This window comes from Benincasa hispida, chromosome 8, assembly GCF_027475165.1.
Source record: "Benincasa hispida cultivar pf3 chromosome 8, pf3_genome.v1.1, whole genome shotgun sequence".
In the NCBI taxonomy this organism is placed as follows: domain Eukaryota; kingdom Viridiplantae; phylum Streptophyta; class Magnoliopsida; order Cucurbitales; family Cucurbitaceae; genus Benincasa; species Benincasa hispida.
Genome location: NC_143485.1, coordinates 41,452,624 through 41,474,705, shown reverse-complemented (window position 1 = coordinate 41,474,705; position 22,082 = coordinate 41,452,624). Strand labels below are relative to the sequence as shown.

General features: G+C 33.8%; 2 protein-coding genes across 2 annotated transcripts; one reads left to right on the top strand and one right to left on the bottom strand.

Annotated features, from left to right (window-relative positions):
• Nucleotides 1-6,202: 6,202 nt before the first annotated feature.
• Nucleotides 6,203-11,181, top strand: LOC120082758 (putative ADP-ribosylation factor GTPase-activating protein AGD15). Its single transcript, XM_039038045.2, has 8 exons — nucleotides 6,203-6,662; nucleotides 7,074-7,132; nucleotides 7,976-8,066; nucleotides 9,046-9,100; nucleotides 9,339-9,429; nucleotides 9,535-9,736; nucleotides 10,332-10,512; nucleotides 10,891-11,181. Coding segments are annotated over exons 1-8 (732 nt in total). The 5' UTR covers nucleotides 6,203-6,611; the 3' UTR covers nucleotides 10,893-11,181.
• Nucleotides 11,182-12,354: 1,173 nt separating this feature from the next.
• On the bottom strand, nucleotides 12,355-16,477 carry LOC120083457 (nascent polypeptide-associated complex subunit beta-like). The gene is made up of 6 exons (XM_039039226.2): nucleotides 16,302-16,477; nucleotides 15,401-15,468; nucleotides 14,546-14,694; nucleotides 14,399-14,455; nucleotides 12,981-13,019; nucleotides 12,355-12,885 (listed from the first exon to the last, which is right to left on the bottom strand). Exons 2-6 carry the CDS (start codon nucleotides 15,466-15,468, stop codon nucleotides 12,710-12,712), a joined length of 489 nt encoding a protein of 162 aa, XP_038895154.1. The 5' UTR covers nucleotides 16,302-16,477; the 3' UTR covers nucleotides 12,355-12,709.
• Between the last annotated feature and the right edge of the window lie 5,605 nt (nucleotides 16,478-22,082).

The window sequence follows — 22,082 nt, the reverse complement described above, 5'->3', positions numbered from 1 at the left end:
CTTTAACGCAATTAAGGAACTTGCGCTGTTTATATTAATTATCTTTTCTGTTTCTGCTTCACACATAAGACTTGTAACCGTATTACACGATCTTTGTATAATCTTCACAGCCAGCCTCAACCTCAGTATCTTGTATCATGAAACCTTTATTTTGTATCATCATAGTTTAGGTTTGTTTTATCGCAATTTATCTTATTATCGCATCTTTACTGCTTTACTTTACTTTATCGCATGTTTAATTAATTGTACACAAAACTCTTTTATTAATTTGAAAAAAAACCCTGGTCGCATATATCTCAAATATAACGCAATTAACCTAAAACAATCCATGTGTTTGACCTCGGATCACACCGAGAAACTTGTGGTGAAATTATACTTGGTTTCAACACAAGGAAACTTGTGACAACGCACAACATACTACAAGAACATTTGTTAATAACGCATATCTAGAAGTAGTATCGCATATCATCGCATAAAATCTATGTCATCAAGTTTATGGCATGGACTTGCATCATAGTACAATTACTGCGTTACAAGTTTATGGCTTTGTTGTCGGGGATTAGTTAACGATTTATTGTTGAATATGTTTGTAGTATGTGCAGGACAGATCTCTTTGTACTGATTGTTTATCACGAAGTGCAGTCTGATGACTTATGAGTACTGGAGCGATCCAGAAATTCTAAGCTGACCCAGAGATCAGGTGTATTTTTCGCGCAAGAGCACAGCAGAATCAGATTAAGCGCCGGAATTTTAAGACCTACGGTTGCGGAGAATGCAAGGTTTAAGAAATGTGCAACACATTCTCCATACCTAGTGTGACTCCCGAAGGAATTAGATTGATCGCTTTTCGTACACACAGCGGGATGAGGCAAGGAGGTGAACAATGTCCTTGATGACATTGCGCAGGCAAGCTTGACTGCCTTCAAGGGATGCTATTGCGGTAATTCTGAAAACTTTTTCCAATCATCATCCCTATCTATGTTTACTTGCTTTCTTTATAGCTTTCTTTTACTGCTTTCTAAATTGCATTATTAGAATTAGCCTTTAATGCTTTCTGTATTTTCCTGCAATTTAATTCATTAGTGTCTTTCCATGTCATGTTTAATTCCTTTAATTTGTATGCATTAGTAGCATTGTTCTTTAATTTTTGTGAATGATTGGATGAAACATTAAACACCGCAAAGTATTTTTGACTTTGCGATTGTTGATGAATTAAAAAGAAAATTTAAAATTGGTATGTAACGCGTTGATGGGTGCATTGTGTGTTAACAAGAGACATCTTGCGTCCATTACACTCAACTACATTGCGTTGAGGGGTGTGTTGTGCGCGTGTGTGCCCTTTGCCCGTCCTTAGCAAAATGCACTATGTTGAGGTAGTGTTGCGTTGGTAGTAATACCATGCGCCCGATTCTCCATAAATGTGTTTAGTTAAGGGTTGTGTTGCGGGGACGCATGCGTTGTTGCCCGTCCTCAGCAAAAATGTATTTGCGTTAATGGAAGCACGATGTTAATTTTTAATCGTGCACCCATCTGAATCAGATTCAAAAGAGAATTCAATTCATTATTTTTCTAAGTTAATGATATTCTTTAATTCTTTGTACAAGTAGAAATTTTTGTATTGCGTTAATTTTTAATTCTTTGTATACTTTGTTAATATTCAATACATTGAGTAAATATTCTCTTCTTTTTGCCTGTGCCTTTTTCTTTATCATCCTTTGTCAATATTTGCAATATTCCGATCTTCTATTTCTGTATTCTTCATTACGCTGTCATGATGTATGATATGTTTATACTTAGAAACATTTCCCATACTTTGTAAATTCTGACTAACACTTAGTTAATTCTTAGTTTAGCAGTACTTTACCTTTTATCTTTCAAAATTCTGCTCAAACCTTCTTTTTGAAATTTTTTCTAAGTGTTTGTCTAGTCTATCCAAACAACGCAATGAGGACCTTGCGCATCTATGAATTTGGGGGTGGGGAAGGTCTGAGCAGATGAGATCAAGAATATGCGATCATTAAGAAAATGCGTTCATAAAAAAAAAATGCCAAACTCCAATGTCAGCGCAAGGGAAACCTAAAAAATATTCTCAACCTGATAAGAGTTAGTTGTGAAAGGAACTTGCTCGTAGTTGGATGTTCGCATGACACCCGTGGGAACAAACAAAAACGAAGGTGGGTTTCCAAGAACAACACATTATGAAAAGAAAAAAAAATGCAAAAGAAAATAAAAGAATGCAAGAGATAACTCCTCTGAAATTCATGAGTTAAAGTGGAAATTGGCACACAACCGTAGTTGGATGTTCGCATGACACTCGTGGGAACAAGCCAAAACGAAGAGTGTAACTATGACCAACAATCTCTAATAAATGATGCAAGATTTGACCACCGCATATAGATATATCAAGTTATTTTGACAAAGAAAAGATAAACATTCTATTTTTAAACTAAAAAAGCATATTTGAGCAAAAATAGGATAGGAATTGAGCATTATTACCTTAGTAGAAGATATGCTTGAGGACAAGCATATATCTAAATTTGGGGGTGTGATAACTTGTAGAAATACAAGTTATTTATACTGTTTTGTTTAGATATTGCGGCTAAAAGAAAGAAAAGTTGTGTCGATAGTATAGAAATTGACTAAGAAATGCGAGAATTATAAATTGTCGTCAATACACCCACTAACACCATTGCGATGGTAGAATAGAGTGTTTCAATTTCTGTTTTGCAGGAAATCAGTCATCCATGCGTTGAGCCAGAAAAGAAACAACGCGTCTACGTCGCATTGCACCTATCATTCAGGAATGAAGAGAAGATCAACGTAATGACGTTGCATGTGACAATCGATCAAGAGCTCCTTTATATAGAATATCCCCGCTCGTATGTCTAATATATGAATGATCAAGATCAGATCATTTGTAGCACTTTACAACATTTGTAACACCTACAAAGTGGGCCATACTCGTAGTGTCATCAGGATAAGGTACCTAGCCTTATCCATATACTACATATCATTTAGGTTATCACTTAAATATGATCCACCTATATGTCTCCACATACATGTTTAAGTTACAATGATAACCATGGATGTTAGTTTATTGGTTTGTGATTAATGCAACTAAAATATCATCTTTTTCATAAACAAAGTGAATAAAATATCAAATATTGTTAATCACCGAAATGTTTGTTGATACAAGCTTTACAAATTCTAGGACCCTATGAGATTTAGGGCATCAACCCCAACAGTGGGGGTACGCCTAGATCTGTAAGAGATGGAGTTGGGCTTTGGTTTGATCCAGATGCATAGGACAAGTCATTTTCATTAAACTTTACATGTCGAGATATGTAGAGTCGGCCGGTTGGGCTTAAACACTTATGTCTTTTGTGATTTGGATTGAGCCCAAGGTACACACATTTCTCCAAGCGAAGCTGAAACTTGTGTTCTTGATAGGGGCGTAATGCACGGATAACAAGCACACCCAAATACCTGAGATTAGAAAAATAAGTTTAGTATTGAACATTATTTGAGAAGGAGACTTGCCCTTTAGTGTTGGTGTAGGCAAGTCATTGATGATGCTTGTTGCTGTTTGAAAGGCATCTAACTAGAAAGAGAATGGTAAAGATGCTTAGGCTGGTAGTGTGAGCCCGAATTCAACTAAGTGGCGATGTTTTCTTTCAACCCGACCATTTTAGGCGGAGGTGTGTGGGCAGGACTTTCATGATATTATACCCATTGAATTATACATTTGATGAACACGTATATACTCCCCTCCATCGTTGGATTGTAACACTTTCATTATGGCATCAAACTATGTTTTTAACATCTGAACAAAGTGATTGAACACAGACACTGTTTCATTTTTCTGTTTTTGAGGGTATACCCACAGGTACCTATTGTGATCATCCAAGAAGGAGATATAATATCAAAATCCATTTGATGAATTTATGGGAGTAGGCCCAAACTTCCGTATGTATTAAATTAAATCTTTTCGAAGCATAGGAAGATGAGTTAGGAAATGGCAATGCATGGCCTTTTCCATATTGACACGATTCATAAAATTTGGATTCTTTATTAGACTTAGCAAAAAGATTACAGTGTTTAATAAGAAAATCTAAAAGTTTAAAGGATGGGCGTTCTAGCCTCTTATGCTATATAGTTTTTTACTCTACAACATTAACCCAAATTTCTGATAGGATAAGTTATGCAAGATCATTATTTTTATGCAGGGCTGGGTTCCCTCACGAATGTTACTCTTCATCACTTTAACTCCATTCAATCGGTAGAGACCATCACTGAGCTCCTTTCTCAGTAGAATGATGCATGTATGTTTTTCCTTTAAAAGACAATGATCACCATGAAACTTAATAAAAATTGTGTTATCTTGTGAAAGCTTAGAGACACTAATTATTTTTTTTTTTTGCAATATCGGGAACATACAACACATTTTCAAGTTGAAAACAGGTATTTCTATAAGAAAGACATGATTTTCCAGTATAAGATGAAGTCTATCACTATTACCAATAGTTACTAAATCAATACATCCATATTTCACAGGATTAACGATGTTATTGTAATCGGGCATCACATGATTGGTAGCTCCATTGTCAGCATACCAGTTGGAATCACTCACTGTTTCAGCCGTTGCAACAAAGGGATTTCCAAATTGAGTGGTAACAAAGGTAGAGGGATTGTTTGAGCTATTTCCAGGGGCTCCATTGTTTTGTTTTCCTTGGTTTGGAGTTGGAGAGTATTCCTTGTCAAACTGTGATAACACACCAAGGTTGTATGACCAAACTTTCCACATACCTAACAGTGAGGTCGATTGTTTCTTCATCCTCTGCCTCATCCACAATTACTAGTATTCCTATTAGAATAGTTGGTGTTCCTAGTATTCATATTCCAAAATTGGCCGCTAAATTGAGATTGATTGACGTTCTGATACGGTTGTGGCTTGATCAATGATTGTCCACGATTGATTGTTGCATTTACTACAACCAGTTGTGCAAATGAACTGCTACTTTTCACTGTGTTTTGATGCTCGAGACGTTTCTCATATGAGAGTAATTCAGACTGCATCAAGCCAGGATATCCTTGGTTTCCTTTGTATAACTACAACAGCAGGGTTAAATTCTTCATCCAAGCCAAAGAGAACTTGAGAGATCAGGGCTCTGGTGGTTACTGGACTACCAGCCTGTGCCAAATTTTCAGAGTGAGTTTTCATAATCCTTAGGTATTCACTCATCTTAGTGTTACCTTTCCATGTTTGCTAAAATACTTGTTGCAGATAATTTTCTTCGGCTCCCGATTAAACTCCAAAAAAGGTCTTAAATGTCTTGCCACAACTCTTTCGCATTTTCAAAGCCCATGAGTTGTACAACTACCTCTAGAGCCATTAAGTTATACAACCACCCTAACAGTTGCTGATCAACAGTGATCTAAGCCTCATACTGTGGATTGAGACTCTTTTCGATGGTGGTACTCACCGATCCACTAGATGCTAGGTCAAATCCTGAGGTGCCTTTAGTGTTTCTAGTTATTAAAGATGAGTGTCCATCAAGGGAAGATAAAAACATGGATGGATAAGGATTCATAATAGAGAGATGTCCTTCAAGTTTATAACTCCTTATGATAAGTAGGGCAAGTGTCTTTCATAGTAGGAAGTTCCCTCGATCGAGCTTGATGCTAGTAATCTAGTTGAGTAGTTGATTCATGGGTTGTAAAATTTCAAGGGTTCCGGACCGATGACACTTTCAGAGGGACTGGTGTTGGTCACTAAAGGCTCTGATACCAAGATAAACAAGCTATATATGGAGACTTTTCTCTATATTATTTCACACACTGAAGAATAAGGCAATGGTGCCAATTTATACATCTAACCCTAATTAGAGGAAATAAAATAAATATAAAAGAATAATCAAATATACTAGAAATATACAGATGACCACACCTAATTGGTAACAGAAATATTCCATTTAACAAATTCATAACCGATTGTAGTTTTGGCCCATTCCATTGCTGAGATATTTTCTATCCTCGATGGCTTCTCTTTGGTGATTTTGATAATAATTACATCGTTGTCCATGATAAACTTAGGGATCAAAGAGATATTATTCAAAAAGAAAAAAGAAAGAAAGAAAAAAGAAAATGGTGGAAGGGGGACTGAAGATGGCCCGCCTACAGAGCAAATAGAGTTGGACAACACGCGAGGGTGAATGGATGAGTGGCAGTGGCAGCCTTACGCTTCAGCTTCAGGCCTTACCTTACCTGGCAGTTTCATATAAATATAATTTCAATGAAAACTGATATTCCCTTTTTGTTTCCCGCCAGCTACCTTCATACAATAGCATCGCTAAGATTAAGAACAGGTGGCGAAGCCTCAAATATGAACCCTCCCATTTTCATATTTCCTTTTGCATTTTTTGAGGACTTCCAACCGTTTCCCTCACAATCTGTGGAGCCAATCATTGCCGAACTCTTTTTCTTTCCTCCTTCATCGCCGTTCCCGAGAATTCTCTGTTTCGCGGAGCCACCAGAGGCGTAGGCCGACTTCTTAAGAATCCGCAGCGAATCCATCTTCGTATCGTAGCGGACCGTCAATTCCGACTCCAAACATGAACGAGAAGGCCTCCATCTCTAAGGAGCTCGAAGCCAAACATACTAAGGTTTTTCTTTCCATCTCTCTCTCTCTGTAACGTTTTGTTTCAAATCGATTTCGATTCAACATGTTTCTTCGCCATCATCTTGTTTCAGAAGGAGAAACTTTGCTGTTTTGCGTCCTAGTCGCTAAGAATTCTCATTGTAATGTTTGTGTTTGGAAATGCTATGATCAACTGTTTCGAACTGATACCGCAATTAAACCAGCTAAAAACTGTGATTGGATTGCGCGGTATCAACGAAACTCTTCTTTGCAATTTTTCGAGTTATTTAGCATTGAAATCCTTGGTTTACACCGTCGGGAAATGAATTTCAGTCGCTGATCTAATTCATTTCGTATCAATTTTATTTTCTTTTCGATTGACTTTGTTTTAGCCGCGTAAATGATTATTGTGCGCGTTAAATGCTTGTTTATACAGATTCTGGAAGGCCTTCTCAAGCTTCCGGAAAACAGGGAATGTGCTGACTGCCGGAGCAAGTATGCATTTAAAATATTATTATTACGAATTTTTTAATATGAAACTTTCATCCTTTAGTTCTAAATTGTAACTTTTGTCCTTCCTGTTCTTAGGCTTCTGATCAGTCATCTTTTGCGTATATACTTCCTGTTCTAAGCCTCTGAATATCTTCTCTGTTTCTGCTGCTCTTCAGAAAGAATATTTTTGTTGTCCTTTTTACAGAAAAGAAAAATGGCTATCGTCTAGTTCTTATGTGTAATCAACGTCTGAGTATCATGTCATGTTAATATCTATTTAACCAATGAATGTGAACATCGAATTCTTGGCAGTATCCTAGTCATACTACATCCCTTTGAATGTTCAATGCTCATAGACCTTTTCATTTTGGCTGTTGGTTTGGTTGAGAGTTTGCAATTTTAAGGCAATCATTGGATAACTGGTTTCGATGTGAGTCCATCTTAGGCAGTACACCATAAGGGAATGGCCCTAACAACTAGCTAAAAAGCCTGACAATGTAATAATAGAGAGCAGGAGAAGAATACGCATCTATGAATTACTTTCTGATGAATAAGATACAATAGAGCAAAGATATTTTGAAATTAATCTTTTCCATCATATGAAGTTCGAGTGGTGGCCAACTATTAGATATTTTTTTTAGGTTTAGCATCATATTAAAAGCAAGCGTTTTAAATTGTTGTGGTTTAATCATGCTCATTGTTGTCAAACGATTCCCATGAAAACCTGGTTTTAGAAATGGTTTTCTAAGAAAGTTTGTGCTTTGATATAACTTTTCGTACTTGATCTGAGTTCAAAATGTACTTTATTATTGTATACTTCATGTAATTTTTGCTTATAATGCACAGGGCTCCACGGTGGGCAAGTGTAAACCTTGGAATTTTTATATGTATGCAATGCTCGGGTATTCATCGGAGTCTTGGAGTACATATTTCAAAGGTTTCCCTCACTTTTTTTCCTACCATAAGTAGAAAAAGGATTTTTGCTACCTAATGAAGTTCCTTCTACGTGGTGGTCCTGTGACTACTAGTAGATCTCACTCTGAACTTTCCGGGGCTTGAACAATTTAGTTTGACGAGATTCTTCATAAAAAATATGACCCTCAAAATGATCTTACATTTAAACAATGAAAAAGGAAAGCGTAGAGCCAGAAACTTGCCAGCTAGCATGTATTAATCACTACCATTGGAGTGTCCCAGTATATTTGGAGGCAAGATTTGTAACCACCCTATTTGAGATTTTTTTGGTGGTTATTTAGGGGAAATCTCCTTGCACATTTATTTGATTGGAGATTACCAATTTGGTGAGAGACTTAATGGAACTGAGGACAAATTGGTTCATGAGTTTCATATTATTTGAATTTTTGCTAGCCCTTAATATTTGTCCACATCAATAAAGAAAGAAAAAGTTAATCAGAATTCTTTAGCCAATATGTTTAGTATGTTTAAGCAAATTTAGCGTTTCCTCTTTCCAACTGAAGCTTTAGTAAACCTGTCATATATACATGATGCCGATCTCTAGGCTTAAAAGTAAATTTGTTATCTAGTTCCAATTATCTGATATAATCAGTGTTATTGCCTGCAAACTACTTTGGAAGGTCCAAGTCATCTAATGATAGACCCAACAGATCTGTCAAGTTTTAGTTTTGCTTGTTATCTAATCTTAGGTTGAAATAGCATTAATGTTTACCAATACTGAGCACACAACTATTCTGTGGCGCACTATAATTATGAACGCAGTAAACTATTTGCATTGCCTCATGCATATGTGCTTGCATTTGCTGTTAAATGTTCTTAGCTTTAATTAAATTTGATTTAACTAGTCTTCTATATTCAATATTTTCTAAATCCTCGTTGTGTTGGATCTTTTTTTTTTTTTTTTTCCTTTTGACACTTGGAAATTTTCATTTGTGTGATAGGTACGGTCTACTACTCTCGATACATGGCTACCGGAACAGGTTGCTTTTATGCAGTGTAAGAATATTTGGCATTTGTTAAATTTGTCATTTCAGTAAGAAAAAATAAGTCAGGAACTTCATCAGACTGTTTTCAATGAAAATTGCTACCCATTTGGGTTGATGATTGATCCCCAAAGGAAAATCTCCTGTTCAGATATCTGACTGCCACCAAATTAAATTTTCTTTTTTATGAGCTACTTGAGGTTGATGGTCATTTACATATTATTTATTGGTCATTATATTATTATTTGTAGCCATGGGAAATGAGAGATCAAATTGTTACTGGGAAGCAGAACTACCACCAAATTTTGATAGGAGAGGGAATCAAATGTTCATTCGTGCCAAGTAATTGTTCTGCTTAAATTTAGAACAGTTTTTAAAGAAATTTGGATATGATTCATTCATTCTTGTTCTTTTCTATTTTATCTAACTTTATTGAGGAACTTCAAGGTATGAAGAGAAAAAGTGGGTTTCTAAGAACAGAACACACCCAACTCCACCATTAGGTGGAATGAGGAGTATTTATTGTGATTCGATTGAAACTGGACCCAAAAGCTCCATTTCAAAGAAGATGAGGAACTTTTCTCTTGATGAAGAAATTCTCACAAAGCACGTGGCAAAAGCAACTCCCACAGTAGCAAAAGCACGCGGGGTAAGTTCATTTCTAATCCTGTTGCATAGTATTCTTTATTCCTGTTTTCCTTTAAGTGAGATTTCTATACCTGGTATTAGATTGATGTGGAATGGAGTACACGTTTCGACTCTTCAGAGAAATTCAATTTTCCATTAGATTACCATCAGGTGTACATATCTCCATTATTGGGGAGGGAATCACAAAATCAGCACAATAAAGTTTGTGAATGATCTATTTTTAAAGATTTTAAACAAATAGCAATATGTAAAATAAATATATTTTAAAAAAAAAAGTTCTTGACATCTTAATGTGACACTTTTAAAAAATCACACAACGTCATAGAAAATTTGAAGTGTTAAAAAATTTTCAGGTTTGACAAGAAAATTTCTAGTGTCTTTTAGTTTCGCCTTAGTTTGTTTAATAACATGTAACTCTATTTTACTATAGTTGTGTGCAAGTTGTTTTAATCCTGCCATTCATGCAACATCCCTCTATGCCAGTCTTTCATATTAAACCTCAATGCACTTTATGATTATCCCATGCTTGCCTTATCTGATAAATAAGAAGCTATGGTTTTAAGTGTGTGATCATGTTGGTGCATATTTTCATGCAGAATTCTTTAGATATGAAGAACCATATGATTGCTTCAGCTCCTCCAAGAGGGCCTTCATTGGTGAAAGAAATTGATCCATCTACGAAAAATACAAATGGATCCCCAGATCTCTTAAAATATGTCCAAGATGCAAAACAGGACTGCTCTAGCGTAATTCCAGCTCGTTGGGCAACTTTCGACTGTAAGTACCCACTCTCAAAGTTCTCCTTTGCTTATAAATTACCCAACACTCTTAGAGGCTAATACTGATAACGATTTTGTTTTTAGTCTTTTATTTTTTAAATTTATGCATGTTTCCTCCCAATTTTCATACTATGATTTTCATTCTTTTTTTTACACTTGGATTCTTAGTCAAATTCTAAAAACAAGTTTTTTAGATTTTTTTTTTTTTTTTTTTTTGTTAAAATTTTCAAAACTTGACTTGGTTTTTTAAAACATTGCTTGAAAGTAGATAACAATATAAACTAACTTATTAATGAAAGTAGTGTTTATAAAAATCAAATGGTTATCATACAAAATCTTAAATTAGTCCAACTCTAAATCAAATTCGTGGATGCAGGACAACGAATCTCACACATTGTCTGCCTAGCTTGGTGATAAATTATCCATTTGTGGTGGTTAAATTTGGACGAAGCATATCTTGTCAACAAGGTTTGTTTCTTCCATAAAACTCCGGTCGTCTTTCAAGCACCAAAAGAAATAAATATGTTTATGATTTATTTATATTTCTTTGATTAAAGACCCATCACATGTATGATCACCTGTTCCACTTGGCCAAGTTGTTTAGAGGATAACTTTATTTTTTATCAATGGAGATCTCACTCCACATAAATCTCTTGACTTTGTTGAATATCTTGGAATTTTTCTTTTTTATTATTATTTTTTTATTTGGAGTACAATAATTGTAGGTCAGATGTTTAACCTTCAACCTCAAAGAAGAGAATACGTCTCAATTACGATCGAGCTAAACTTGCTTAAGTCTTTTTCCACAAGTACCATAAGAGCTCTTGTTATCGAAAATTTATTGGATAATCGTGTCATACAGTGGTCTACGTCTTTGATTTACCTTTGCTTTCTTCACAATAGCGCACCCTAAGAATCTCATGCTATTTCAATCTGACCACGGTTCATAACCTCTCCAGTTATTATTCCTTTTGCTCCTTACTCATTTAAATATCTATAAACTTTTTTATTATTAATTTTTGTAGAATAATTATACTCATTAAGGTGGTTTTTCAAAAATCATTTTAAATGCTTTTAAATACCTTTAGCACTTCCGAGATTATTCCTAAATGTACAACCAAACAAGATGAAGATCTCTAGCATTAATCTTCGCACCTCAACACAAGGGATGTAGTTAAAAAATTGCATCAATTTCTTTCTCTTTAAGCTATGCTCCACTACCGTTGGTTATAATCAATGCGTCATCTTTGCCTTTAAAATACATATGAAAGAAATCTATCTTTGGGATAAGAAAGCCTATTTTCCCCTACCAAACAGAACAAACAGGTTTTCTTCACCTTTTGAGAATTTATTTATTTTGTGTTAGAATTCTAATGTGGATGATATTTTGTTATTGCATAAAAAGCTTCTTTGAGACCTCTGCTTCATGCGGGTTTTTCGCTCATTCTTCCACGTCCTTCAGAAACGCGCTGTTTGTGAACCCTCCCCTTGTGTTGTAAAGGATATATTCGTTTTTCACCATTTTAATTAATTTTTTGTACGTAGATCACTTGGAAAGTAATATCTATTTTCTCTTCTATCATTATCTCAAAGCTAATTTTCCATTGCGATATTTACTTCACCATTCTTTGATTCTGTAAACCAAACATGAGAACTCGTTAATAGAATGGGTTTCATTGTTAGCCAAAATCATAAAAGTTTTACCGTCGCCTAAACAAAGCTAACATTTACATTTAAACATAATTTGAGTTTCGGGAGAACTAATCCCTTTTTAATTATCAAAATCTAAATAATACGAAGATAATATCATAAAATATAACAGGTAAACAGCACGAAAAAGTGAGAAAAGGTGAGAAAGGACTACTTAACAACCATAACTTAACATATTCGAATACAAAGTTGGCTTAAATTTAATCCCCATATTTTTTTTTTGGGATGGTAGCCCTCAATTCCGCAACAAAATTATGAAAAGCATTACCAAGAGGAATTAAGGCTGTTAAAGGGGTGGGGGGCAGGCAATTAAAAAAATCCATCCATCGGGGCGTTACATGGGAGCAGGGCGAGTAAAATGCCATGGGGAAAACAAAAGATTAGCAAAAACAAATACACGGAGAAAAATGGAACTCTTCCCAAACACTTAAAAATATGTAAGAAAAAAGAAAAGCTAAACAAAATCATCTTGAGAGCTCCTCTATCTAGGAGGCTTTACTCTCTTCTGCAGCAGCTTCGAAGGTCTGCCCTTCAACAAGGTCGGGAACATCGTCATCGTCATCCTCAGCATTGGCTGCTGCTGCTGCACCAGCACCTGCTCCAGGTGCTTGCTTCTGGAACTGCTCAGCCAACTTTCTCAAATTGTCCAAGTTATCGGGCCCTAAGACATTTACACGAAAACAAGTCATAATTAGCGCCGTGTTATTAAAGTTGTATCTCGGGCGGGAAAACAAAAATGCACTAGCATGTACTTACCCAATTGGTTGATGATTCCAGGAAGAATATCCTGCAATTCTGAGAGACGAAAGAAAAATATTAGAGCAGCATAGTCTAAACCTTCATTTGTTGCCCCACTTTTTATCAAAATTTCTGAAAACCAAACTAAGTTTTGAAACCTACAAAAAAAAAAAAAGGTTTTAAAAAGTGTTTCAATCGTGATAGATAAAATGTATCTTGCTACAAAAATACGTGTTTCACTTGTTTTCTAACAGGATATGGTGTCAGTCCTAAGTGAGAGGCCTCGAGTAATGTCTTCTGCCTCAGCAAAGATATTAGACTTTTCGACCATGAGACTAGCTTTAGGTAAGAACGCATCTATTCAACAAATAAAGGGTGCTCGTTCACGCAGCATACATTAAAAATATGGTCAGACCAGGTGTCACAATTGTCAATGTTACAATCCAAATAAATATAAAAAATGGCATAATTTAGCAAAGGCGAAACTATTATCCCCAAACTTTTCAGTGTCAAACAGAACTACATGCCACCCATTTAAAATGATAGCTTTGTGCCAAGATCTTCACTAATATATTTTATCACCCCAGCCTCAGAGATATTCCTATGCTGGACCTAGTGAAACACTTAAGGACAAATTTCAAATTCCAAGCCATCAGTATGCTGATTTGCATTAAATCTTTGACATATAATCCTCAGCAAGTTGTTATAAAGAGAAAAAAAAAAAAAAAGAATGAAAGATTCAAAACCAATTTGAATTTTCTACCGAGAACTATTGAAGAAGTTCCAAGGCTGTTTGTAACATGCTTCAATATAGGAGCATATTTAATACAAACCTTACAGTACTAGAATCCCGTAGAGTGTACTCATCATGTTTAATTCCCAAATACATACTATGGGGGTCGACCTGCCTGCATGGGTGGGGCGTGGGGGTACCCCTGTGTCACCGTGTCCAAAAAATTCCCAAACACATACTTGAAGGTTTGTATACAATCAACAGTTACTAGTCAAAACAGCTTCAAACATTTCACTGTCCAGCTTTCCTCATCAAAGAACAAAACTATGTCGACGAAAATTGAGTGGTGGTTTTTTCAAAGCATTTACAAACAGCACCTTAGGTATACTTTTGATAATTAATATTGAGCTCACTGATTTAAAAATGGTTTGAAATACAGAGTAATGATTGAAATAAAAGGCAGACACTATTGAATATACAATCGAATAAGAAAAGTTACCTTAATGACAGTGTAGTTAGAAGACAACTCTACAATGTTGTTTGCATTTAAGGACTATTCTTTCGTTTTAAAAATTATATGACCAACTTTGCAAGAAAAAAATTGTTTCAGCTTTAGATTACTACAAGAATGCCATATAATTTAGAGCAAGAGGTCAGTTAAATGTTTTATTATATTCAAAAGTGGTGAGAGTGAGAAACGTACTTTTCGTTTGAGGAGAACCACTAACAACCCATGTGTTTGCCGCAATAGAAGCCTGAACTGAAGTAGATAACAAGAAACTACTAAATGAGTTACATATCAAGATATTGCTGGTAAAAAAACCAAGGGTTTATAGTTGAGTGGCTTTACCTTTCGGGTTAGTAAATTGAATAACTACATCATCCTTGAAAATGTTGACTTCCTCAATTGCAGGAATTGCATTAACTCCTATTCTCTTCAAGGTACTTTGAAGCCGTTTATCGTCTGTGGTAGTTGTCTTGTGAACAGCCTTCTTCTTCCTTTAATTGACAAAAAACAAAAAGAAAACTAAAAATTGAGAAAGCAGAAGACTGGCCTTTTAAAAAAGGAGGATGAAAATGATGTTCTAACGACACATGCAAAACAGAAAGCATGCCAAAATATTGAGAAAACAATCTGCTAAACTGAAAGATGCAACACTCAAACAAACATGATATTTATGTTTGTGTATTCATCCATTAGTAAATTAAATAAGACGATTTTAATTTAAAAAATATATATTGAAAAAAAAAAAAAAAGAAGAATTATGTATGTTGACAACAGTAAACCATGAACTTTAAATCAGAAATTGAAAATTAACTACTATCTAGAGAAAACCCTTCTGGTTATAAAAAAAGCACTCAATCAAAATTGATAGTGCGATAAATGAGAGAATTGAGAAAAGCAGAACAGGATGGGGGAAAGGATATCAAGTTTCTTTCTCCTTTCAGATCAAGTCCTACTCTACACATTTGGATTATATTATTGTACGTATCAGGGTTCAAATAAATAATTTACCAACAATAAACTACAGTCAAGAACATCCAGGTCACTTTTATAAGAGGAGTTCCATTTTCCAGTTAAATTAACATATGACTTCCTAAATAAATCAAGCAACAAATAATTGCTTTTCAAGTGTTTCATCTCATCATAGCTTCACTCTTCTTACACATTTTGAAACTTTCAAAAGATAAAATGGTAACCAACCTTCTCACGCTTCCTTTACCACCAGTGCGAACTGCACCAGCCATCTTCTGGAGCTTTGTATGATCCATCTGCACAACATAGGAACAAGGATAAGATTTATGAGATTGTTCCTTTTATAGGAAACGAGAAGGATAAGATTTATGAGAATTGAAAACTTGAAAAGTGATTAAGGACTCGACTCAGACTTGTATTATTAGAGCAATTGAAAAGAATTAATGCGTCAACGAAGAAAAGAAAGGTGAAACAGATAAACACATACACGTGCTTGGCCACATTTTTTAATAACTATAAATCAAACAAAAAATCTCATTCGAAAGATCATTTAACAACTACAATAACTGAAAGGAAAACAGCACTGCAAACATTATCAAGGCTCGGCTTATCCGAAAAATTATTTCGACAGTAAAAAATTATCCATTCATCACGTTATCATAACCTTCAAAAAGAATATTATAAGATTGAGACCGACTGAAAAATATTCGTGAAATGTAAGCTCGTGCTCAGTAGAGTAACTACGGCTACACTAAATCGTCTAACCTAGGCTGTTCCATAGTTTACTTCTGAACTTAAAATCGAAGAACGCAATTACAGATAGTAGAGATTTAATCACGATCTGTAAACTTGTCAAGAAATCCAATAACACAAACAAGTTTCAACATACAAAAAATGAAACTCAATGACGATATGTTTCAAAGACATAAATACATATCAAATCGATAAACACGACACCTCAAAAGAAGTAAAAATAAAATCCGGCTAGAAAATGAAAACACGCCACAGTAGAACCCTCGGGGGAAGAAGTTCATCGTCGAAGATAAAACCGAGCAATCCGAAAATAGTAAGAACCAGAGAGAATCGAGAGAGCGATGAGAAATGAAGCTAAAATGGAAGGAAGAGTTACCTTGAAGATGATTTGAAGTTTTTTGAGTCTGAATGCTTTGAAGCGGTAGACGATAGCCTCGGTCTGGGACGGCGCAATGCTTTGTATATTAGGGCGCGACGAATATGGTGATATTTAAGAGGCTGATCCAACGGTTGTGATTTAACCTCACCTCGAGTAGTGGAAAATCCAAAAATATATACTATTAATTCACTATTGGTTAAAAAAAGAAAGAAAAATGAAATGTCTCCTGTCAAAACGTACTTTCAATCCTTTTCAAACCAAAAATAACAATAACAAAATATATTCTTACCAAAATTTAATTAAATTAGTCGTGAAATCTAAAAATATTATTTGAAAAAACCCCCCAAGTGCTAGTGAACAAGAGTCTTAAAATTGTTATAAATCATCAAAAGGTTATAATTACAAAAAATTTGGTGTAATTAGAACACGACCAAAAGGCCGTATGTTGAATAGTAGTAAAAAAAACCAAAAGAAGCAATCTTTAATAAGAGATTTGAACTTGACCTTTTAATACAATTTATGTTGATTTTTTTATATAGAATAACATATGTTAATAAGTTGAATTATTTCTGATTATAATTATTAACTCTTAATTAGATAAACATAAATCTCCTTTCTCATATAGCATTATAATGATAGGTAGAAGATGGAGTGTTGATTCAACCCTTCAATTGAAAACAAAGGTATTTTGAGCTATATGACTAATAAAAGTTATTAATGTTCTTCTTTTAGAAAAGTAAAAATTGTTAGTGAGTTAATTATTGTTAAAATTGATTTTTACTAATAAGAGTAATGATTATTAATTTAATTGTAATAAATTTTCTACACTCTAGATGACTACTCAAACTTGATGAAGTGGACTGTCAAATAAAAGAACTAACAAACAAATTACATGTTACCCTAAAATTTGAATATAAAATATATTTTCTATTTTTCAATTTTGAAACGTGGTTACGTTACTCTAGAGTCTAGAGTACATCTTGAAATATGATACTTCAACCATTTGATTTGAATGATACATATGGTGGATATTTGAATATTTGACCTTCTTTTTTTATTGAGAATGCATGATTTATGTCAATTGAATTATGCACAAGTTAGCAAAAATTTGAGATTTAAAATTGTGTTTTAAGGTTGATAGCATATCATAATAGAGGGTTTCAAACATCTCAAATTGAGAGTATACCTCTTAACATTTATTGAGTATGTATTGACGGTCAAGAATGACTAATATGGCAAAAGAAAAGAAAATGAAAACAAAAATTTATTACCGTTTGAAATTAATTCCAAGAATTGTTTTTTTTATTATTAATCCCAAGAACCAATCTCAATTTAATTCTAAAATAGTTTTAAGATTAATTTCAAAACGGCTTTTTTTTCTTAAAAAAAAGAACGGATCTTATCTTTCCTTTAAAAGGATCCCAATTATTGGAAAAAATATGTGAAAAAATCGATCATTTCTCTTATTTGTTTCTTTTTGTGGTATGAGCATAGTTTTCAATGATCTCATTCCTTTCTCCAACGAGTGCACACTTGAACTTGGAAGGTGTATTAACCTTAGGGATCAACCAGAAGGAATTGAATTTCTAGCAAAAGCACGTGAACGTCGTGCCATTGACAGAAAATTTTGAAAAACTCAAAACACAGACAAATAAACCATAGAAACTAGGATAAACATTCATAATTATACAACATGCTTTACTAGGGAGGAAGAGGAAGAGAAGAACTTACCTTTATAGATCTCTTCTCATGTATTTCCTCTTCACGGATTACGAACAAAAAACTTCTCTACAGGAATAGAAAACTCTTCCCTTGAATCGGAATGATCACGTACACAGCAAGTCACGTACTTGAGGACACGCTCACTTGGATTCATAATGAAATTGTGAGATCTCTTTTGTGTTTTAGAAGAGGGAAGGAATATATTGCAAAAAGATTTTTTGGAGCAATCTTTTGAGAGAGTTATATATTCTCACATCCATTCAATATCTTCTCTGTCTTTTGATTATAGATATGAGGGTGGGGAGTTACAATAACTCCCCACCCACGTGACACAAAATAACTCATCTATAATGGAGAATTAAAATTAATTAAATTAAATTAAAAATATAATATAAAAATAATTAATTAACTAACCATTAATTAATTAATCATACATTATGCATTTTAATCATTTTAATATTTTAATCATATTAAAATGCATCTCTCTCATTAACATTTAATATGAATCTCATTCACTTTAATTTTAACCTATAATATTTACATGAATCTCGTTCAAATATATTATTCACATATATAATTTTAATTATAAATCATATTTATAATTAACTATGTACTATAATATATTAATATACATTATACTTTATATTAATCATATCGATATGATTAATACATTTACTTTCCTTAAATAATTTGAACAATTCGAATTATTCCAAAATCATTTATTCCTTGTTTTATCTTTATTGAGTTAGCTAGGAGACCTTATGGATCTACAGATTAGAAGCTTTGATGATAGGAAATTAATTAATTAAACTCTTTAATTAAATTAATCAACATTCGTTAACTGCAGGTCAATTCACTAAAGACCCATAACTGCACTTTTTTACACCGTAGATATTTTTTTGTGTCCATGGATATAACCAATCAACAGTAAGTCGACCGTTCACGAATTGCTTGTCATTATAGTCGGGTCAAATTATTGTTTTACCATTGTAGTTACATTTAGCTCCTTAAGTACCACTGATCCCTCTAATGAACAAACAATCTATAGTCCAACTATAAACTAATCCCTATTAGACCAGTAAGAGAGTGAAGTCTCATTGTTCAAAACCCAGAATCAGCTAGGGAGCAATTCATGTACTTACCCTAAAAACGAGAAAGAGTGAATTCCATCTTGTGTAGTTGTGTTCCCAGTTCCTTACTCAGACAAATCCTCAAAATGGTAGGCTTGTTGAGTTGGCGAATCTGGCCTTCTCGTCCATACAGATTAATGATCGTACTCATAGACAAGAATTCACAACTCACTCAAGATTGAGGTCGTGTCACCTATGGTCATCCTATTGAAATTTGAAATGTTAATCTCTTCAAGTAATGGCGTTATAAAGATAGATTAATCATTTTGCGGTCATGTCTTATACAAACTCAATGTATTGGATACCTCCACTCACATGTCTCCACATGAACGATTAGAATTACATCATTTGTAACACTTTACAACTATTGTAACAATTACAAAGTAGGGCGTATTTGTAGTGTCACCAGGATAAGGTACCCAATCTTATCCATATACAACAAACAATTTAGGTTATTACTTAAACATGATCCACTTGTATGTCAACCACATACATGTTTAAGTTACATAAAATAACTTTAGATCTTTGTTTATTAGATTGGGTTAATACAAACTATATGTCAAATAAAATAACTTCTTATTTTATTAAATAAATAATTCGCGTACAAAAGTTTACAAACTATGAGACCCACAAGATATCAGACACCAACCCCAACAATTTCTCACTTGTCTTAAAGCTAGTGGGGTGTACAATACAAAGTATAAAACAAGTGAAGTACACAATACAATAAATTAGGACATATACTATACCTGATAACATCTCCCACTTGCCCTAAATAAGATGATGCATGTCCCGTAGACCCAGACTTTCCAAGTGACCTTAAAAAAAAATTTAGTCGTGAGAGTCTTTGTAAATGGATCAACAACATTGTGCTCCGAAGTGATCTTCGTGACAATCACGTCTTCTCTGTTGGGAATGTCCTAAAACTCACACTTCATAATCATAGAAACATATTCTATTTATCAATAAAAGTATTACTGAATAAAAGTGTGATTGAAATTGCATTATGTAATAAAAATCTAATAAATAAATCCATGGCGACAGTATGAATATAGTAACTTTTTTGTAGAGACATAAAAGGGGATCAAGTTATAGTATATAGCCAAAAAGGCCTATAAGTATATGAATGAGATTGGGTACTTCGTCTTGAGGACACTATGGATGCGACCTACTTACTGATACAAACGACATGATCCCAAAATTATTCATATGGAGACATGCGAGTAGGAGCATCCTATACAAAAGAGTTTTGTATAAGACAAGACCACGAAATAGTCACTTTTTCTTTATAATGATCGTTTACTGTTAAAACTAACTATTTCAATTCAATGACCTAGGGTAACTCGATCTTAATCCTGAGCTAACTATGAACTCATGTTTATTCGAGATTATCCTTTGATCTGCATAGGTGAGAGTAGTTCAACAACACTGCTCAACAAGCCTCCCATTTTGGGGATAAGACCGGATAGATAGCTGGGGACATAGTATTATAAGATGGAATTCACTCCTACCCGTTTTAGGGTTAACAAATAGGTTTTCCTTAAGTACTGATTCCTGGTCTTGAACAAAAGGGCCTCTACTCTCTCATGGCCAAGAGGGACATGATTTATTAGTTAGACTATAAACCAATTGTTTAATAAAGGATCAATGGGAACTTAAGGAGCAAGATGTATTTATAGGGATAAAATGGTATTTTTTACCTAACTGTAAATACAAACAACCTGTGAAGGATTAACTTACTGATTATGGTTAAATCAAGTGGACAAAAATATATCTATAGTGAGGAGAGTGCAACCATCGAGCTATAGTGGTATGTTTTGGTGGTTAACGAATATTGATTAACTCGGGTTAAAGAGTTTAACCAATTAATCTCAAATCGTTGGAGCTTGATCTGTAGGTCCATAAGGTCCCTCTACTAGCTCGTAAAACATTACACATTGGATTAGAAAATTAAGTGAATTTGAAGTGCTCAAAATTCGAAATTTGGGTTTTGAATTTGAAAGGTTCAAATTCAATTTTAGGGTTTGGATAATTATATTCGATATAATTAAACGTTTGATTTTATCAAAATTAAATGTATTTAGAGAGTTTAAATTATTTAAATATTGATTACATGAATAGGATTCATGTTTAAATTATGTGTTTTATTAATTTAATATTTGATATTAAATTAAAATTTTAATTAATTAATTAAATTTGTTTAATTAATTTTTTAAATTTAATAAATTCAGTTATTAGAAACTGAGTTTATTATTTAAATTAATTTTAGTTAATTTAAATAAAATTTTAATTTTAATTCTTGAGTGGAAAAACCCCGCATTGAGGGTTTTATAAGTGAAGTTTTTCAATTTTTGACACCTAGGTCACTCACTTAGTGTAATTTGAAGTGTCACATTGCTGAATAAGTGAGTGCTTGTATGATTGAGCTTGATAAAAGCTTCATTTTCTAAAATTATTCATTTATGCATTTGAAAATTTGAGAAATTTCTACAGAAAAACTCTTGAACTCTAAAACTCTCTCCAATCCCTTGTTCAATCTATCTCAATTAAGAGTTTCCACCACCCAATCCAAGGTTGAGAATAGTAGATAAGACTCTCTTGGTAATCTACTAGAGTTTTGGAGATCAATTTCATGGAGTTCGGCAAGCATTTGAAGTGTTTCTACAAAGGTATACACCCATGAAATCCTCTTTTTATAAAATTGTTTTTAGCATGCTTTTAAACTCAAATTAAGTGTAACTGGAGTGCTTATTGATTCTATTAGCTTCCGAATTTTGCATGATTTTCCTATCATTCTCGATGCACAATCTCCCGGATAAGATGATATTTGCGCTTAATATGCTTTCCTTTTGTTAATAAAGGGTGACGGGATTTGACATATCAGGAACAACTTTCAGGTCTGTTAAAAACTTCCTGAGCCAGACAG